We start from the raw sequence: 18,983 nt of genomic DNA on the forward strand, positions 1-18,983 counted from the left end.
TCTCTTCTGTTTTGTTCCCCTCCCTGTTTTTATATTATTTTTGTTTCCCTTCCCTTATGTTCATCTGTTTTGTGTCTTAAAGTCCTCATATGAGTGAAGTCATATGATTTTTGTCTTTCTCTGACTAATTTCACTTAGCATAATACCCTCCAGTTCCATCCACGTAGTTGCAAATGGCAAGATTTCATTCTTTTTGATTGCCGAGTAATACTCCATTGTATATATATAAGCACCACGTTTTCTTTATCCATTCATCCATTGATGGGACATTTGGGCTCTTTCCATGCTTTGGCTATTGTTGATAGTGCTGCTATAAACATGGGGGTGCATGTGTCCTTTTGAAACAGCACACCTGTATCCCTCGATAAATGCCTAATAGTGCAATTGCTGGGTCGTAGGGTGGTTCTATTTTTAGTTTTTTGAGGAACCTCCATACTGTTTTCCAGAGTGGCTGCACCAGCCTGCATTCCCACCTAACAAACACTGTTTTAAATTAAACTTACAGGTCCATGAAAAATACTAGGGTAGATAAATAAATACAAATTTATATTAAAATACAATTGTGAAAGTCAACTCAATAATCCTTTTGTGTACCACACATTTGATGATGATCCACTTAAATATTTATTCAGAGTATAGCTACCTTACTCAAGTATGGTCAATTTTAACTCCTAGTTTCATATTATGATACTGTATTCAGTTCAAAGTCAAAAGTAAACAACTATGGGGCACCTGTGTGGCTCAGTCGGTTAAGGGTCCAACTCTTGATGTCAGCTCAGGTCATGATCTCAGTTTGTGGGATCAAGCCATGCATCAGGCTCTGCGCTGACAGCGCAGATCCTGCTTAGGATTCTCTCTCCCTCTCTCTCTGCCCCTTCCCCACTAGCACTCTCTCTTTCAAATTAAATAAACACTAAAATAAAATAAAATAATTTTTAAAAATTATTTTAAAAATTTAGAGAAAAAAGAAAAATAAAAAACTATAAATTATTCCAGATTATTCAAATCAAGATTCTCTCCTAGCAGTAAAAGTAATCAACAGTTAATTTCATTGCTCTACTGAGTGGTAAAATACTCACATACTAAAAATAAAAATATACTTTTTAGTTTTCAATTTAAGAATTTACAACAGGGGCGCCTGGGTGGCTCGTCGGTTAAGCGTCCGACTTCGGCTCAGGTCATGATCTCACGGTCCGTGAGTTCGAGCCCCGTGTCAGGCTCTGTGCTGACAGCTCAGAGCCTGGAGCCTGTTTCAGATTCTGTGTCTCCCTCTCTCTCTGCTCCTCCCCTGTTCATGCTCTGTCTCTCTCTGTCTCAAAAATAAATAAACGTTAAAAAAAAAAAAAATTAAAAAAAAAAAAGAATTTACAACAGTGACTACAGTTAATACTGTACTGCATACTTGAAAGTTGTTAAGAGAGTAAATCTTAAAAGTTCTCATTAAAAGAAAAAAAATTTTGTTAACTGTATAGTGACAGATGTTAATCAGACTTGTAATCACTTCACAATACATACAAATATTGCAACACAACGTTACAGTATCTGAAGTTAATATGATGTTATAGGTCATTATACCTCAAAAACAAGAACAGAGGAAAAGATAATTTAAGTAAAGGTAAGCTACAGTTAACACTAATTTCTATTTTTTTTACACTAATTTCTAAAGTATGATTTTTTTAAGTCACTAATCTAACTTAAAAAAAAAAAAACAGAAATAAAACCCTCTGATGGGACCATATTTTTTTTAATGACTTTAAAAATCTCTGTGAGGGGTGCGTGGCTGGCTCAGTTGGTATTCAACTCTTGATCCCAGGGTTCTGAGTTCAAGCCCCACATTGGGCGTAGAGCCTAATGAACCTAATTTTTAAAAATCTCTGTGATACACATATGTAGATATGTAGGTCACAAAATTACCTAATTTTGGTGGGGAGATGGGTTAAATAGGTGATTAAGGAGTGCACTTATCATGATGAGCACAGGGTGATATATAGGAGTGTTGAATTACTACATGGTACCTCTGAAACTAATACAACACTGTTACTAACTGGAATTAAAATAAAAACTTAAACACACACACACAGAAAACAAAAACAAAAACAAAATGACCTTATTTTAAAAAGACCAACCTTACCTCCTTCTGTTCCTAAAGTTCCTACTGTAATGTAAATTTTCTCTGGTTTGGGGAAGATTCTTTTTTTTTCTTTTTTTCTCTTTTTGGTGGAAGAAAGAAAACTATACTTACAAAGAAGGTTTCAGAATTGCCTATAGATTAAACAACATTTACCAAGATTTTAACTTTTATTTTGGGTAGAACCACAGACCTGGAGAAGTCTTGAAAAGTCACAGGGTTCGGCCTTAAGGCAAGCTCAGTGACTTTCGGTAAACCTATGAAAATGCAAGGGTTAAAATGTTTTTTCCTTAAAAATGTATTCACATTAAAATATGGTTATAACCCTTTATCAACTAGGTCTGGTAGTTCTATTATTTTATTTTACTTACTATCAAAAAATCTCACACATCTTTATTTAAAAAAATTTTTCTTTAACGTTTATTTATTTTTGAGAGACAGAGCACCAGCAGGGGAGGGGCAGAGAGAGAAAGGCAGACACAGAATCCAAAGCAGGCTCCAGGCTCTGAGCTGTCAGCACAGAGCCCGAGGCGGGGACCAAACCCATAAATCCGCAAGATCATGACCCGGGCTGAAGTTGGATGCTTAACTGACTGAGCCACCCAGGTGCCCCTCGCACCATCTTTATTTTAACTGAAAGCACTTCTGCTCAGTCTCTGCAGAGAGAAAAGAACTGGTCAGTATTTTGTCTTTATATAAATTGTTTGTAATTGGCAAAATAGAGTCTTGCCTTGTCTTTCTCTAGACAAAATAGTCTAATCCCTTTAACTTTTTCCTTATGAGGTAGAAGAACATTTTTCTGGTGAGTTTTGATTTCTTACTCCATGATTTACTCTTATCTGTTCAATTTACCCCAAAGTCTAAAGCTCTAGTCTCAATCAATTCTGTTAACTTTTTACTGACTCAAACCATATTCTCTCTTCCTATACCTCTCTTATTTACCTAAGTCTACTTCATACACCCCTGGAAACCTGGTCTCCTTTCTCAAAAGTGCGTGGGAATTATTATGAGTAACACCAAAAACCCCACCAAAGCATATGTCAAGTAACATTCCAGATCCCACAAGTATTCCATAACCTGCTCTTTACCTCCAACATTAAGTACATTAAAATATAGCTACCGGGGCGCCTGCGTGGCTCAGTTGGTTAAGCATCTGACTTTGGCTCAGGTCATGCTCTCACTTCGAGCCCTGCAGGCTCTCTGCTGTCAGTACAGAGTTCACTTCAGATCCTCTGTCTCCCGCTCTCTCTCCCAAAATAATAAACTTTAAAAAAAATATATATATATATGCATATATATATATGTATATAGCTGCCAAGTGGACTATAGTAAAAGACATACCTATTTACTTTATCTGTTAAAAAACAAAAAACCAAATACCTAAAAAGACAATGACCTGTAAACAATTCCATTATACAACATAATTTGCATCAACAGCTACCAAACAAAGCTTTTTCTAACTAAATCTAGGCCTAATTCTCATCACTCACCTTGTTTCAATGAGGTAAGCAGTATATGTTTCTTGCATGTTCATGGCATTTCTTCCAGTTCGCTTTTCTGCTTCTGAAACACTAATTTCTATCTTCTTCAACCCAAAATTATTTTCTGTCATCTGGACAAAAATGAATGGAAGAACAACAACAAAACCTTTAAGACAGTATTAAGAAAAAAAAAATTAACAGCTGTTACAAGCAAATCCATTACTGGTATATATTTCAAGCAAATTTCTTATTTTTTTTTTATATTTTGAGAGAGTGTGTGTGAATAGGGAAGGGGTAGAGAAAGAGGGAGAGAGAGAATCCCAAGCAGGCTCTGTGCTGTCACACAAATGTAAGATCATGACCTGAGCTGAAATCAAGAGTTGGGACTGAGCCACCCAGGCACCCCAAGTTTCTTACATTCCTTGAGTTGCTAGGGGTTGCTAAATGATAGCAGCAAATAATATACGTCTCATTAGCAGCATTTTGTAGCACATCAAACTTTTCCAAAGCTATTGTAACAAGTATCGCACATTTAATTATTAAAACATAGACATTTTGTGTAAGTGACCAAGAATAAATCAATATAGAAATGCCTACGAAGGTGCTCCTGGGTGGCTCAGTCAGTTAGGCATCCCATTCTCGATTCTGGCTCCAGTCATGATCTCACAGTCCTGAGATCAAGCCCTGTGTGGGGCTCCACAATAAATGTGGAGCCTGCTTGGGATTCTCTCTCCCCCCTATCCTGATTATGCATGTGCTCGCTCTCTCTCTCTCTCAAAATAAACAAACATCTTTAAAAATGTCTAAGAAAGAAATCTAAAAACACTTTATATAAAGATAAATAATCCTCAATATTAATATCTAATTTTGGTTTCACCAAAGTCAAATCACTCTCTCAAAAAGAAAATACTATACATATGCCAAAAGGCATGATTTTCAATAGGCAGGTTAAATTTAAAAATTAAAAAACAAAACAAAACCAGAAGTTGTCTTATATTCAACTTTAAATTTGCCTAAACATTTTGGCAGTGGTTAAAAGGCTCCACTTGTGAGATAGCAGCAAGGTTTAAGAAGAGCAGACTCCTTTCACTTCCTGCTAAAACATGCCCAAGTCTATGCTAAAGAACCAAAAAGAATAAACACACCACTATTGCTTCAGAGGCTGTATGTGTGGAAAGTGTGCCACTGAAGAAAGTTCTTGAAAATACCAAAGTAACTCCAAGTCTAAACAAGGAACATAAAGTGAGACCATGTGATAGTTGCTATGCTTTGGGGGTTTTCCACTTGCTCTCTCTCAAAGTTCAGAGGTGGGTTTTAATTAAAACTACTGCACTACATTATAACTGAGAGCAGTTTGTGAAGAAGAATGTGAAAAATTGACATGAATGGAGCCATTTTAAAAGGGAGCCAAGCAACCACTGCAGAGAAATTGCCTTATCCGTGTCTGTTTGAACTCAACCAAAACCTTTGGACTAGGCGAAACAGCAAATGTTTTAAGCAACTACTTGAGAAGCCAGCAGAACAGATACCCTGATCACAAGTTCAGAAGGTTATGGACTTTCCAAAGATAGAGTCTGTAGTAAATCAATGTATAGCCAAGAGTTTAGCCTTTTTTTCCCCTTTTAACTCATGTAACTGCCCCCTGCCTTCTTTTTCCTTATAAGCCTCTTAATTTCACCCTAGAAGCAGGATACTATTTGGGTTTTCTACCTGAATCTGTATTCCTCAAATTACAATTCTCTGATTCCAAATAAACATTAGTTTGCCTTTTACTGTGGCTCTTTATTTTCAGGTTAACAAGAGACAGAAGTAGCAAGATGGATGCACCAAAACATAAAAGAAAAAACTACAGTAAAACCTGCAATGATAATTTATACAGAAAATTAAACCCATGTGCTATAAGGACAGAAAAAGCTATGTGATATTGCAAAAAATTAAATGATGAATAAATTTAGGAAATGCCCCCAAAATGCTGAATAAAAAATGGAGAAGGTAAAATGCTAAAAGAAGATAAAAAGGACAGAGAACTAAAAGCCAACCCAATGGAACCAATGGAATAGAATTATTAGTAAAAAAAAAAACAAAAAACAAAAAAACAAAAAACACAAAAAAACAGAAGTCACTCAGTTGTCAAATAAGACTTTTTTAATATAATTTATTGTCAAGTTAACTAACATACAGTGTATATAGTGTGCTCTTGGTTTTGGGGGTAGATTGCCATGATACATCTCTGACATCCCAGTGCTCATCCCAACAAATGCCCTCTTCAATACCCATCACCCATCCCTGCCCCCATCAACCCTGTTTGTTCTCTGTATTTAAGAGTCTCTTATGGTTTGCCTCTCTCTGTTTGAAACTATTTTTCTCCTTCCCATGCCCCATGGTATTCTGTTAAGTTTCTCAAGTTCCACATGAGTGAAAAAACATAGGATATCTGCCTTTCTGTGACTGACTTATTTCACTTAGCGTAATACTCCCCAGTTCCATCCACATTGTTACAAATGGCAGGAAGACATTTTTAGTAAGTATAAGTTGTATGTTTAGCTACTAAAAGAAAAAATAAGAGATAGAAGGAAATACTTCAACCAAAAAAAAATTCAAAAAGTTACATTAAGTACAAACCACTCAACATCAAGATTATGAAGCCATTGTTAGTTTAGATACATATTTATAAAAATCATAATTTGGGCCCATAGGTAAACACTATGATTTACCACCATCTACTCCAGTGAAAAATTCCCTCAATGCTGGAAGGACATGACTAATAAAGCAAATTATCTCCCCAGCCAAAAAGATAATGCCTATGAGTCATGAATTTACCCTCATGCCATCTGATTACATAGAAGGAAAAAAAATAAAAGAATAAAATCAGCTACCATAAAAACTAAAGAATGAAAACAGGAACACTACAATAACACCAGCAGGATTTGGTAGCTGATATAAAATTGCTAATCCTCTCAATAAAGCATAGAAGAGTGTCAAGATTAACAAAACCAGAAGCACAACTGTTAAAAGAATACATTCAAAAGATTTAGAGATGGACTTCTTGACTGGAAAATGAGCCCAGGGACATGTTTCAAACAAAGATTGAATAGTTTAGGTGTATTCAAAGCACACTGCTCATCAGGGTAAAGAATATAATTAAAGAGGGGTGCCTGGCTGGCTCAGTCAGAAGAGCATCCAACTCTTGATATCTGGGTTGTGACTTCAAGCCCCACATTGGATGTAGAGATTATTTAAATAAACTTAAAAAAAAAAATTCAGGGGTGACTGGTGGCTCAGTCAGTTAAACATCCGACTCTTGATTTCAGCTGAGGTCATGATGTCACTGTTCAGGGGTTAAAGCCTCACATGAGGCTGAGACTGCTTGGAATTCTCTCTCTCTGCCCCGCCCCTGCTCAAGCTCACGCATGACTTTCTCTCTCTCCCTCAAAATAAATAAACTTAAAAAATTTTAAAAAGACTAAATAACTATCCAAATAATAATGTCACTATTAAATGTAGAAGACTAAATGTAGAAGATGGACATAGTTAAAAGGCTAATGAAATTCTTTATTTTCAACTCAAAGAATGAAAATGAATATAATCTATTTCAAGTTATTAAGATGTTGCAAACCACTGGGGTACCTGGGTGGTTCTGTCAGTTAAGCCTCTGACTTCAGCTCAGGTCATGATCTTACGATTTGTGAACTCAAGCCCCACACTGGGTTCTCTGCTGTCTGCACAGAGCCACTTTGGATCCTCTGTCCTCCCCTCTCTCTGCCCCTCCTTTGCTTGTGCGCTCGCTTGCACTCTCTCTCTCTCTCTCAAAAATAAACATTTTTTAAAAAACTTAAAATGTTGCAAACCATTAAGAAATAGTAAAAGCATAAAAGCAGATAAAAATGACAAAAAGAACAATAAGAAACTATTAATTCAAGAAATATTTCTTGAGTATTTACAATGCCAGTCATTAGGGATAGAAAGATAGCTGAAACAAGGTGCCTGACACTTGAGGAGTTCACTGACTCCATGGGAATTCTCAACCCAACCGGCACAGTGATGCTCTTTAAGATTAAAGACAAGATGAAAGCTAACCTTAATATAACTTTTAGGGTTATAGGTGAAAAGAGTTAGTGTTTAAAGCATTTGACTTGTTTAATCTTATTTAAATCACACACAAAAGAAAATATATTACATTTACTATCATATTGAAAATTACAGGAGAAAGATAAAACAGGCAACAACAACAAAACAGGCAGACTGAGACAAACATGAAAGTAATCAGAAAAGAAACAATGCACAGAAAGAAAAATAAAATATATTTGGCCAAATAGAAGAAAAATAATAATCATCAATATAATTTACAAGAAAAAAGAGAGGCACCTGGGTGGCTCAGTTGGTTAAGCATCCAACTTTGGCTCAGGTCATGATCTCCTGGTTCATGGGTTTGAGCCCTGCATCAGGCTCTGTGCTGACAGCTCGGAGTCTGGAGCCTACTTTGGATTCTGTGTCTCCCTCTCTCTGCCCCTTGCCTGCTCTGTCTCTCTCTCTCTTTCAAAAGTAAATAAACATTAAAAAGAAAAACTAAAAAAAAGAAAAGAAAAGAAAAAGAAACAAGCAAACAAAATCTTTCCCAGATCCACACTGAAAGGTATGTGGTCCATGTGTAACGAACATCCCAACAAGATTAAAGCAGAAAAACAAGAAACAAGACTCCTACAAAAGAATAAGTATCAAATTTGCCTTAGATTTCACAATAAATTCCAAATGACACAGGAACATCATGCATAGAACATGCTTGAAATATTTAAACATATTAGATACTGTTCCTTCAAAAATACTTAACCCCAGCAAGATTTTTTGTATAAACTGATAAACCATTCCTAAAATTTATATGGAAATACAAAAGACTTAGAATAGCCAAAACAATTTTGAACAAGTTGCAGGACCCAGTTTCAAAACTTACTAAAAAGTGAAAGTAATCAAGACAGTGTGGTACTGGCAGAAAAAGAGATCAAAGGAATGGAACTGAGAATCCAGAAATAAACCCTTACATTTAAGGTCCACTGATTTTTTTTTTTTTTTTTTTAAGACACACCCAGGCAAATCAATAGGGAATGGAGAGGTCTTTTCAACATGTAGTGCTGGGACTACGAAATGTCCACATGCCAAAAAAAGATTTACACCCTTTACTCACACACACCATGCACAGAAATTAACTGAAATGGCCCAGATAAAAGAGCTAAAACTGAAATTTCTGGAAGAAAACACAGGAGAAAAATCTTTGTGATTTGGGGATATACAAAAAGTCCTTAGGTATAATACCAAAATCATAATCCATAAAAGAAAAAAGTGATATACTAGATCTCATCAAAACTAAAAACTTTTACTCTTCAAAAGACACCATAGTGCTCGCTTCGGCAGCACATATACTGAAAGACACCATAAAAAAGGGTGCCTCGCTGGCTCAGTAGGTAGAACATGTGGCTCTTGATCTTGGGGGTTGTAAGTTCAAGCCCCACATTGCGGGTGGAGATTACTTAAAACGAAAATGGTTAGAGTGGCAAAGGTTATATGTACTTTACCCCAATTAAAAAAAAAAAAAAAGACCATAAAGAAAAAAAAGATAAAATACAAATGGGGGAAGAACCTGTAAATCATATAATCAGATAAAAGACTTGTATCGAGATCATCTAGAAGCATGTTGCTGGCTCAGTCAGTAGGGCAAGCAATTCTTGCTCTCAGGGTTGTGAGTTTGAGCTCCATGTTGTATGCAGAGATTACTGAAAAAAATGAACTTAAAAAAAAAAAAAACCATAAACTGATCACATAACCAAATAATCACACTCCCTACAAATCTAACTCAGAGAAATGTAAACATATGTCCACACAAAGACTTACATACAAGTGTTCACAGCAATATCTATAATAGCTAAAATAAACTACAATGTCCATAAAATGGTGAATAGATTTAAAAAAATGTGATATATCCATACAATCAAATATTATTCAGTAATAAAAAAGGAACTACTAATATATGCTATATAACATGGTTGAACCTCAAAAACACTCTAAGCCAGGCTCAAAAGACAATAGATTGTACAATTCCATTTGTATGAAATATCCCAAAAAACAAATTTATATAGAAAGTAGACAGCTACTTTCCTACTAACACCTACAGCTAAGGTTGTGAAGGGAGATTAACTACAAAGGAAAGAGAGAATTTGGGGGAATGACTGAAATGTTCTAAAACTGGATTATAGTGATGGTTGCACAACTCTCTAAATTCCCTAAAAATAACTGAATTATATATTCATAATCAGTGAATTTTACAGTAAATTATACCTTAATAAAGTTCTTTAAAATAAAATCCCCAAGTCCATACTGAAAAAGACAAATAGAAAGTTTGATAAGAAACAAGATATTTTCAATTTCCAAGTATGTCCCCACAAATTATTAATTACAAAAGGGAAAACAGTAACTTTATATTGAAGCCTGGCAGAAAATGTGATCAAACTATTGGGAAATACATATCATGTGTGAACTGTTAAGTTACAACTAGAACACAGCATGACTTCAGTGGCAATTTCTGCCAAAGATGCATAACCTTTCTCAGTAAAGACTGAGAACTTACAGATTGGAGGAAACTAAAGAGATAATACAATTAAATGCAATCCATGAGTCTGGACTGGATCATTTTGCTCTGAAACACTATTGGTACAACTGGCAAAATGTAAACAGTTTGAGGATCAGCCAGGCACCCCTCACACTGAAAGTTTTGGGAATGAGACGAGGGACTATAATGGCAGTTCAGTGGCTCAGTCAGTTAAGCATCTGACTCTTGGTCTCAGCTCAGGTCAAGATCTCACGGTTCATGAGACAGAACTCAGAGTCGGGCTCTGACAACACAGAGTCTGTTTGGGATTCTCCCTCTCTCTCTGACCCTCTCCCGTATGCATGTGTTCACACATGCATGCTCTCTCTGCCTCTCAATATAAATAAATAAATCTTAAAATACTTCATGGGAAAAAAGGATCTTCATACTGTACTTGCTTATAAATTTGATACCATTTTTATAAATGAGACGATTTCAAAAGATTTTCACATAGTCTTTACATTTACAAAAGTAATTTTAGTTTGTTATGTTTGAGAGAAGGAAAAAAACAAAGATACATGCCTTCCAAATCATTACTGAGGATAAAACCAAAGAATTATTGCCCACAAAGGAAAACCAAAAATAGAAACCAAAATAAGAAAGCATAAAACCTCACAGAAGAAAATCAACTAAAAATAAAGCCAGTTAGGACAATGCAAATGTTTTAAATTCCCTACGGTAAACAAGAGAAAGTTTAACACATAACACAAGGCATAAAAATTATAACATGGACAAACACAAATACGAATAAACTGAAATCAAAAGAAATCAGTGTAGCATCAGCCAAAGCAGATAATCAAGAAAACATAAAACAGGAAATCAGGGGGGGGGAAAAAGTTTGTAATTAGAAGAGCCAAGGATCAATTCACCCTCAGATTAGTAGCCAGTTTGCCAGAATTTGAGTTTTTAAATCTCTCTGCCTCAGTTTCCTCATCTGTAAAATGAGGATGAGAGTACTGACCTCATAACATTATTGGGAACATTTAATGAGTGAATGCAGGTAGAGTGTTCTAAAAGTTGCCTGGTGTAGCAAGAGCTCAAGTATTACCTACCACTTATTATTTGTAGGTTTAAGTTTTCTCTTACTATGAAACTAATACAGGTTTAATGTATAAACATTGAAAAGTATAGAAAAAGTTAAATAGAAATCACACACATCCCACAACCCAGCACTAACCATGCTGACGTACCATTCCTGGGCTACTTTCTTACAATCTTTTTTTCCAAGTGTGATGCTACTGTGTTACTCAAACAGGTCAAAGATCTGAAATTTAAGAACTACCCAATGAACTGACTTTCCTCAGGGGATATGTCTACAATAGTCAAAAGTAGCAGGTATTACGTTAAAAATAATGTATTTAACTTAGGCCTAAGAGCAAAGCTTACTTCAGTTGTAGATAAGAAAAACTTAGTTATAATACATTATGCTTTTTAAATAGCATAGAAAATATGCTTATCTATAAAAATATGCTTTTTATCTATAAAAATATATATTTTTTAAATTAACAGTGATTCAGAACACATTAATTCTTACTTAAAATATGTAAGTCTGAACAGTTTTCCAAACTGAGTCAGAACATATTCACAGTTCATGAAATCAATGTGGTGGTTTGTGACCAACATTTCTTTTTAAAAATAAATAACTAGGGCACCAGGATACCTCAGTCAGTTGAGCATCAGACTCTTGATTTCGGCTCAGGTCATGATTCCCACATCGGGCTCCACATTAGCAATGTAGAGCCTGCTTGGGATTCTCTCGCACACACTCTCTCAACTGCTCTCCCCCACTTGTGCTCACATTCTTTCTCTCACTCTTGCACTCTCCTTCTAGCGGTGCCTGCATGGCACAGTCGGTTAGGTATCCGACTTTGGCTCAGGTCATGATCTCACAGTCTGTGATTCAAGCACTGAATCAGGCTCTGTGCTGACAGCTCAGTCTGGAGCCTGCTTCAGACTGTCTCCCTCTCTCCCTCTCCCTCCCTCTCAAAAATAAATAAACATTAAAATAAATAAACAAACAAACCTAAAAAAAAAAAAAAAAGAATAGGGGCACCTGGGTGGCTCAAGTTGGTTAAAGGTATGACTTCAGCTCAGGTCATAATCTCACAGCTTGTGAATTCAAGCTCTGCATCAGGCTCTCTGCTGTCAGCACAGATCCTCCCTCTCTCTCTCTGCCCCTCCTCCATTCTCTCTAAAAAATAAATAGGGGCACCTGGGTGGCTCAGTCAGTTGAGCATCAGACTTTGGCTCAGGTCACGACCTCAACAGCTCGCAAGTTCGATCCCCCTCCCGTTGGGCTCTGTGTTGACAGCTCAGAGCCTGGAGCCTGCTTCAGATTCTGTGTCCCTCTCTCTCTCTGTCCTTCCCCTGCTCCCACTCTCTCTCAAAAATAAACATTAAAATAATAAATAAGCATTAAAAAAAATAGAAGAATGTCAGAGAGTACTATATGAAGTAATGATTAAGTATTGTTTCCTGAACAATTATGTATTAAAGGATATGTATGCTGATTAGGATGTAGAAAATGTATTTTGTACTGTGAGTCACCCTTGAAAAACTAACTCTGAGAGCTGCTGAGGTAGAAAATGAGGAAAGATTCTGCAGTGTGATTTAATCATCTGCTGCTAAACTGATACATTCTGTAACTACCCCTGTACATTTTCTTTTCCTTTTTCATGTTATTCTCATCCACACATGCCTCAAACCTTGCTCACAGTACCAGCCTATTGCACTCAGTTCTTTGCTGCCAATCAGCGAAGGTGTCATGGGATACAGCGATTGCTAAGCAAGAAGCACAAGTTGCACAAGAACTCTTTGCACTCACCAGCACTCCCAGGCCTAAAGCATGCTCCTTAAAAAAAAAAAAAAAAAAAAAAAGAAATCACTCATGACTCCCTCAGGCAATGATTTTTCTCTGGACAAACACTGTTAACTATCAACTCAATGGAATCTTCCAGACTAAAAAGAAGTTCTCCTACTTCCCATTCCCTTGCTATTTCATCTCTCTTCTGCCAGGACTAATTGCTACTTTCTTGGAGATTGGATTCCTCTCTCATTTTTCCATCTTCTAAATTATTTTAAATAGAACTGGCAGTACTTAAAAAAAAAAAAAAAAGCCCTCTTCCTTACAGGGAACAAAAGTATGAAAGGAAAAAAAAAGAAAACTTCTAAATAAACAATGGAAAGGAGGAGGATTGAAGACTCACAGAAAGAAAAAGAAGAGACTACAGAAGAGTTGATAGCAGAATTTAAAGAATCCTGGTTAGTGATGTTTGAAACCAAAGGAGATTTGAGACTCAAGCAGTGCTTGTTTCTATTACCCACAGGTGTAGGGCAACTGGTACAATTACTCTCAGCCCAAACCTGCAGTCAAAAATAAGGCTGATGGGGCACCTGGGTGGCTCAGTCAGTTAAGCATCTGACTTTGGCTCAGGTCATGATCTCATGGTTCATGAGTTTGAGCCCTGTGCTGGGGCCTGGGATTCTCTCCCTCTTTCTCCCTCTCTCTCTACCCTCCCCCCCCCCCCAATAAAAATTAAAAATCTTAAAAAAGGCTAAGATAAGGCAAGCTTTCTGCATCTCCACACACCATCTGCATACATATTTTTGTGGTGAAAAATTGCTTGATAAATCAACACATCTTTTGCACCTTTTTTCTTAATATTGTAACTAAAAGATTTAAAGTACAGTATTGGAGAAATTAACAAGTCTATTTTTAACTTTTTTTTTTTTTTTTTCTTTTTTGGAATGAAGCAGCATGGCTTGCTGGAAAGAGCACTGATTTCCTAGCCAGGAGGACCTGGGCTCAGATTCCAGCCATACCAGTGACTAGCTTGTGACCTTGGTGAAATTACTTCTCTCTGAAGCTATGCTTCCCCATCTTTATCTGTCTTTCGGGGGTAACTTACAGAATTAAATAAAAAGTAGAGCTTACTGTGCATAGCACCCACAAACAACAAATCTTTCTGCTCAGACCACATTCCTATTAATAACAGTAACAACGTGGCTATGGTTATTGCAATACTTCTCAACTGGAAGTGGACGGGAGAAGAGAGGATAGAAAGAGGGAAAAGTGAGTAGATGACCCTCTAAGGAAGGACTTGGGAGTTTTGTCAGGGAGGGGACAACGTACAGAGTATATGTGAATGTTTATGTTTAAACTTCTGATTCTGAAATGTTTGACTCTGAAAATATCTGTCCAAATGACCTGTGTCTCTAGAATTACTAAATTAGGGAGCTGCTTTAAGAAACCCCAGAAGTTCAGTCACTAATGAATGGTATATTTACAAACATTTTCCTAAAATGTCAGGTAATACAACTTTTACTATACGATATCATCTTTGGGTTTTCAAATATCTCAAACTTAATATACATAAGTTGTTTTTTTTTTTATAAAATTTTTTTTTTTAACACTTACTTATTTTTGAGACAGAGAGAGACAGAGCATGAACGGGGGAGGGGCAGAGAGAGAGGGAGACACAGAATCGGAAGCAGGCTCCAGGCTCTGAGCCATCGTCCCAGAGCCCGACGCGGGGCTCGAACTCACGGAGTGTGAGATCGTGACCTGAGCTGAAGTCGGACGCTTAACCGACTGAGCCACCCAGGTGCCCCAATATACATAAGTTTTAATGAGGTGTTTATAATCACTTCTAAATTAAGATAAATGGATTTTATACTATAGTTGTGACTTCACATTAATCATCTAAAGGCTTTCACAAAAAAATTATCCAAAAAAATTTTTTTCAAGATTTTTTTAAACTAATTTCTACACCCAACCTGAGACTCAAACTTACAATCCTGAAATCAAGAGTCTCATGCTCTACCAACTGTGCCAACCAGGTGCCCCACCAAAATTTTATCATTATAATTAAAATTAAACTCATGATGTTTTGTTGTTGCCAACAAAAGGTAGGATTCTTGCCTTTTGAAATAATCTAAAACTGCTTTAACACATATCCATGAGATTGGCAACTACTTGAAGATCTAAAAATATTAAGTGTTGATAAAGACAGAAAGCAATTTGGCATCACCTACTAGGGTTGAATATGCTAATACCCTACAATCCAGCAACCCCACACCTAAATTTATATTAGACATTTGCACCAAGAGATATGTAAGAAAAAATTAACGATAGTAATTTTTTAGAAATAGCAAGAACCTTGTAGCCATCCCAAAGTCTGTAAACACAAGAAGAAATAACTGTAGAGGGGCACCTGGGTGGCTCAGTCAGTTGAGCGTCCAGCTTCAGCTCAGGTCATGATCTCACCGGTCGTGAGTTCAAGCCCCGCATCAGGCTCTGTACTGACAGCTCTGAGCCTGGAGCCTGCTTCAGATTCTGTGTCCCCCTTTCTCTCTGCCCCACCCCTGCTTGTGCTCTGTCTCTCGCTGTCTTCAAAAATGAATAAACAAAAAAAATTAATAACTGTAGAATATCTATGAAATGGCATACTATATGGGGAACCTGGTTGGCTCAGTAATTGAGCATCTGACTCTTGATTTACGCTCAGATCATGACCCCAGGGTTGTGGGTCTGAGCCCCTCGTCAGGCTCTGAGCTGAGCATGGAGCCTGCTTAAGAATATTTCTCCCTCATCTATATTTATATTTATATAAATGAAATGGCAGACTATAAAGCCACCAATATAAATGAACTAAGCCACATTTTGGAATCCCAAAAACATATTGAGCAAAGAGAGGAAGTAACAGTAAAATTATGTCACTTATGTAAATTTCAAAGTCAGGTAAAACTAAACATTATACTGTTTAGGAATGTATGTGGTGAGATTATAAGCAAAAGAACTATTAATACAAAATGCAGAATACAGGCTACCTCTGTGGTGGAGGGAGTGAGCTGTAACAAGAGAACATATGAGGGCTTCAATCATTTTGTGATATAATTATTTTGTGAGATCGTCTCTGTACTAATGATATACTTCACAATAAAAGTTGTTTTGTTTTGATTTGTTTATAAGAGGAAACACAAAAACTAAGTCACAAGTGGGGACCTGCATAAAGAGCAAATCAGGTGTTCCTGGGTGGTTCAGATGGTTGAGCCTCCGACTCAATTTCAGCTCAGGTCAAGATTCTCTCTCTCTCTCTCCCCCTCTGGCCATCCCCTGCTCACGTGCACACTCCCTCTCCCTCTCTTTCAAAAAAAAACCCCAAAAAACTCTTTTTAATGTTTATTTTTGAGAGACAGAGAGACACAGAGCATGAGTAGGAGAGGGGGAGAGAGAGAGAGGGAGACACAGAATCCGAAGCTGTCAGCACAGAGCTGGACATGGGGCTTGAACTCATGAACCGTGAGATCATGACCTGAGCCGAAGTTGGATGCTTAACTGACTGAGCCACCCAGGTGCCCTAAAAAAAAAAAAAAAAAAAAAAAAAAAAAAAAAAAAAAAAAAAAATTAAATAATGTAAGAGCCAAGGTTTCAAACTACAGAATACACACACTTCTCTCACATTTAATATGAGATCCTGACTTTTCCACAATAATTCTACATTTTGGAAAAAAAATAAATGAAAAACTTAAAACTCGCCCAAAAAAGTCCTCATGCTACCTTATATTTCTCAACATTTCCCTAAGAAGGAGAAACCGTCCTGTGAAGTTCTGGGTATCAGGTCTCTAAAGAGACTAGAGACTTTCTAGTTACATTCAGCAAACAGCTTTAACTTTTCATTATCCATATGCCAGAAGGATGGGCAGTTCTATATTAGCACTGACACCTGTTCCAGAAAAAAAAGCAAACTGATGATTAATGCACACTCTTGGATAGAACGGTCTCACGTGGAGCGCTAGTTTCTGGAATGCTTCAATTTAACCGGTCTACCTATCTTGCATTATGCGTGGAAACACTTCGGAATGAAAGCAATTACAACTACAAGATGTTGCATTTTCTCCTCTCCTCAGGTGATGAAAATCACTCATTACCAGGGGCTTCACAAAGCAAATACATGGGATATAAATGATAAAACGTCAACTGGAAAATATGGCACTGCCTCCAAACGAAGAAACTGCAGACGAATAAGGAGTTTAAATTTTTTTTTTATTTGTACCTGTTCTTGAATCCGACACCTTCTTCAATTTCCTGATGGTGGCACCAAGCCGACTACCCTTTATAACCTCCAACTATTTGGTCAAGCCCCCCATTCCTTTCCTTCAACGCCACTGCCCACTCACCACGACGCCTCCGTTCGCACAACCCCTCACCAGAATGTCAAGAACAACAGCGTTCGTCTTCAGGTCCCAACCTCCAGGTCCCCCGACCTCTGAACACCGCACCCGCTCCAGCCTGGCAGGTTCCGGGCTCCGACCTCCATGCCCACGGGACCGCACCCACACATCTCCTCCGCTCCCCTCACCGCAGCCGCCTTCTCCGCCCTTCCCTCAGTCCCGCTGCCCCAGGCGGTCGCCCCTCCCCAGAACCCCCTTTTCCACTGAGCCTCTCCCTCAATGCACCTGTGGCTCGGCCCTTCCACCCTGCTGTCCCCTCACCGCGACGGCCCCCCCACCCCCACCCCCGGACAAGTCCCCCGGCCCTCGCCAGCCCAGCCCAGCCCAGCCCAGCCCAGCCCAGCCCAGCCCAGCCCAGCCCGGCCCGCTAGGCCCGGACACCAGGCCCTGCGGCCTCGGCTGCCCCCTCTCCTCACCGTGCCGTCCCCGGGGACCTCGTCTCGGGAACCCTCCGCTTCCTCACCGACCGCGGCCTGCAGCCCCGCGTCGGTGCGGCCCAGCGGCTCTAGGGGAGCCGGCTGCCACTGCCGCTCGAGATCCGGAGGTGCCTGCTCCATGTCTGCAGTTTGGCGCGGCAGACCCAGTGCGCTTGCGCCGCCGCGCAGCGCGCCCCGCCCGGGCGGCAGCGCCCGGCCCTCCTTCCCTAGCCTGGGCCGCCGCTCCCAGAGCCCCTTTCCTTGCTTACGCTGACGCGCGTGGAGCCCGTTCCCCTGGCTGGGTCAGCGGCGGCTGAGACCCACAGAGCTCCCTTGCCTGTGGCTGAGGCGGAAAGGCGCGCCTGCCTAGGTACTGGCCACCGCTGCTAAGCTGGGATACGCAGGAACCCGGGAGAACTGATGGAGGGAGAGAAGGGGAAAAAAGGGGAAGGTGAAGACCGAAGTAGACATGGGAACCATTCCGATTGGTGATCACCTAGAGAAAATTTGAAACACAAAAGAAATCGGAGGCCGCAGTCTGACCTCGCTCTCGGCCTCTGACTTGCCTGCCTTGTAGGTTCCATTTTTTACCCGGAAAGATCAGAGAGGCGCAAATTAAAAACTTTTAGCGGGTCCAGTAACACATTTAGCAAAAGGTAGCACATGCAAGTTTTTGAGAGAAGTGAAGAAGTGAAGCATTTGGCTGAAGCGGTGTTTGAAATCATTTGCGTTTCTGATCCGGAGAAACCCAGAGATTTCTGATCATTTTCTACAAACATACTTTAATGAATTTTCGGAACCCGCTTCCTTGATAAGCATTCACTGTGGTAACCTGATGGGAAATGCTCACTGGGTGTATCAGGATGTGGTAGTTGGCCGTTCCTTATATGCAGTCTGGTCATCAGTTTTTCCATGACACAAACCTCATTCTGCCCAAATACCTAGCTGTTCCAAGTTGTGACACACAATGTGCTCTTCCTGGATTGCATTCTCTGCCCACCCCCCCCCAACTGGTGAATTTCCCATTCATCCCTAAAACCTCAATCAAGATATAATGTCCAAATGCTAACATCACTGTGTTAATAAGT

The 18,983-nt window shown here is 38.7% G+C and overlaps 1 protein-coding gene across 1 annotated transcript in view; it reads right to left on the reverse strand.

The window, feature by feature from the left end:
* The window catches only part of SNX4 (sorting nexin 4), a 68,723-nt gene extending 50,672 nt beyond the window's left edge, over positions 1–18,051 (reverse strand). Inside the window, exons 1-2 of the mRNA XM_042998904.1 lie at positions 17,896–18,051; positions 3,619–3,740 (exon numbers count right to left, since the gene is read on the reverse strand). Of these exons, the coding sequence (XP_042854838.1) occupies positions 3,619–3,740; positions 17,896–18,036 (263 nt within the window). The 5' untranslated portion in view covers positions 18,037–18,051. The remainder of the gene's footprint in view (positions 1–3,618; positions 3,741–17,895) is intronic.
* Positions 18,052–18,983: the final 932 nt, after the last annotated feature.

This window comes from Panthera tigris, chromosome C2, assembly GCF_018350195.1.
Source record: "Panthera tigris isolate Pti1 chromosome C2, P.tigris_Pti1_mat1.1, whole genome shotgun sequence".
NCBI classification, from domain to species: domain Eukaryota; kingdom Metazoa; phylum Chordata; class Mammalia; order Carnivora; family Felidae; genus Panthera; species Panthera tigris.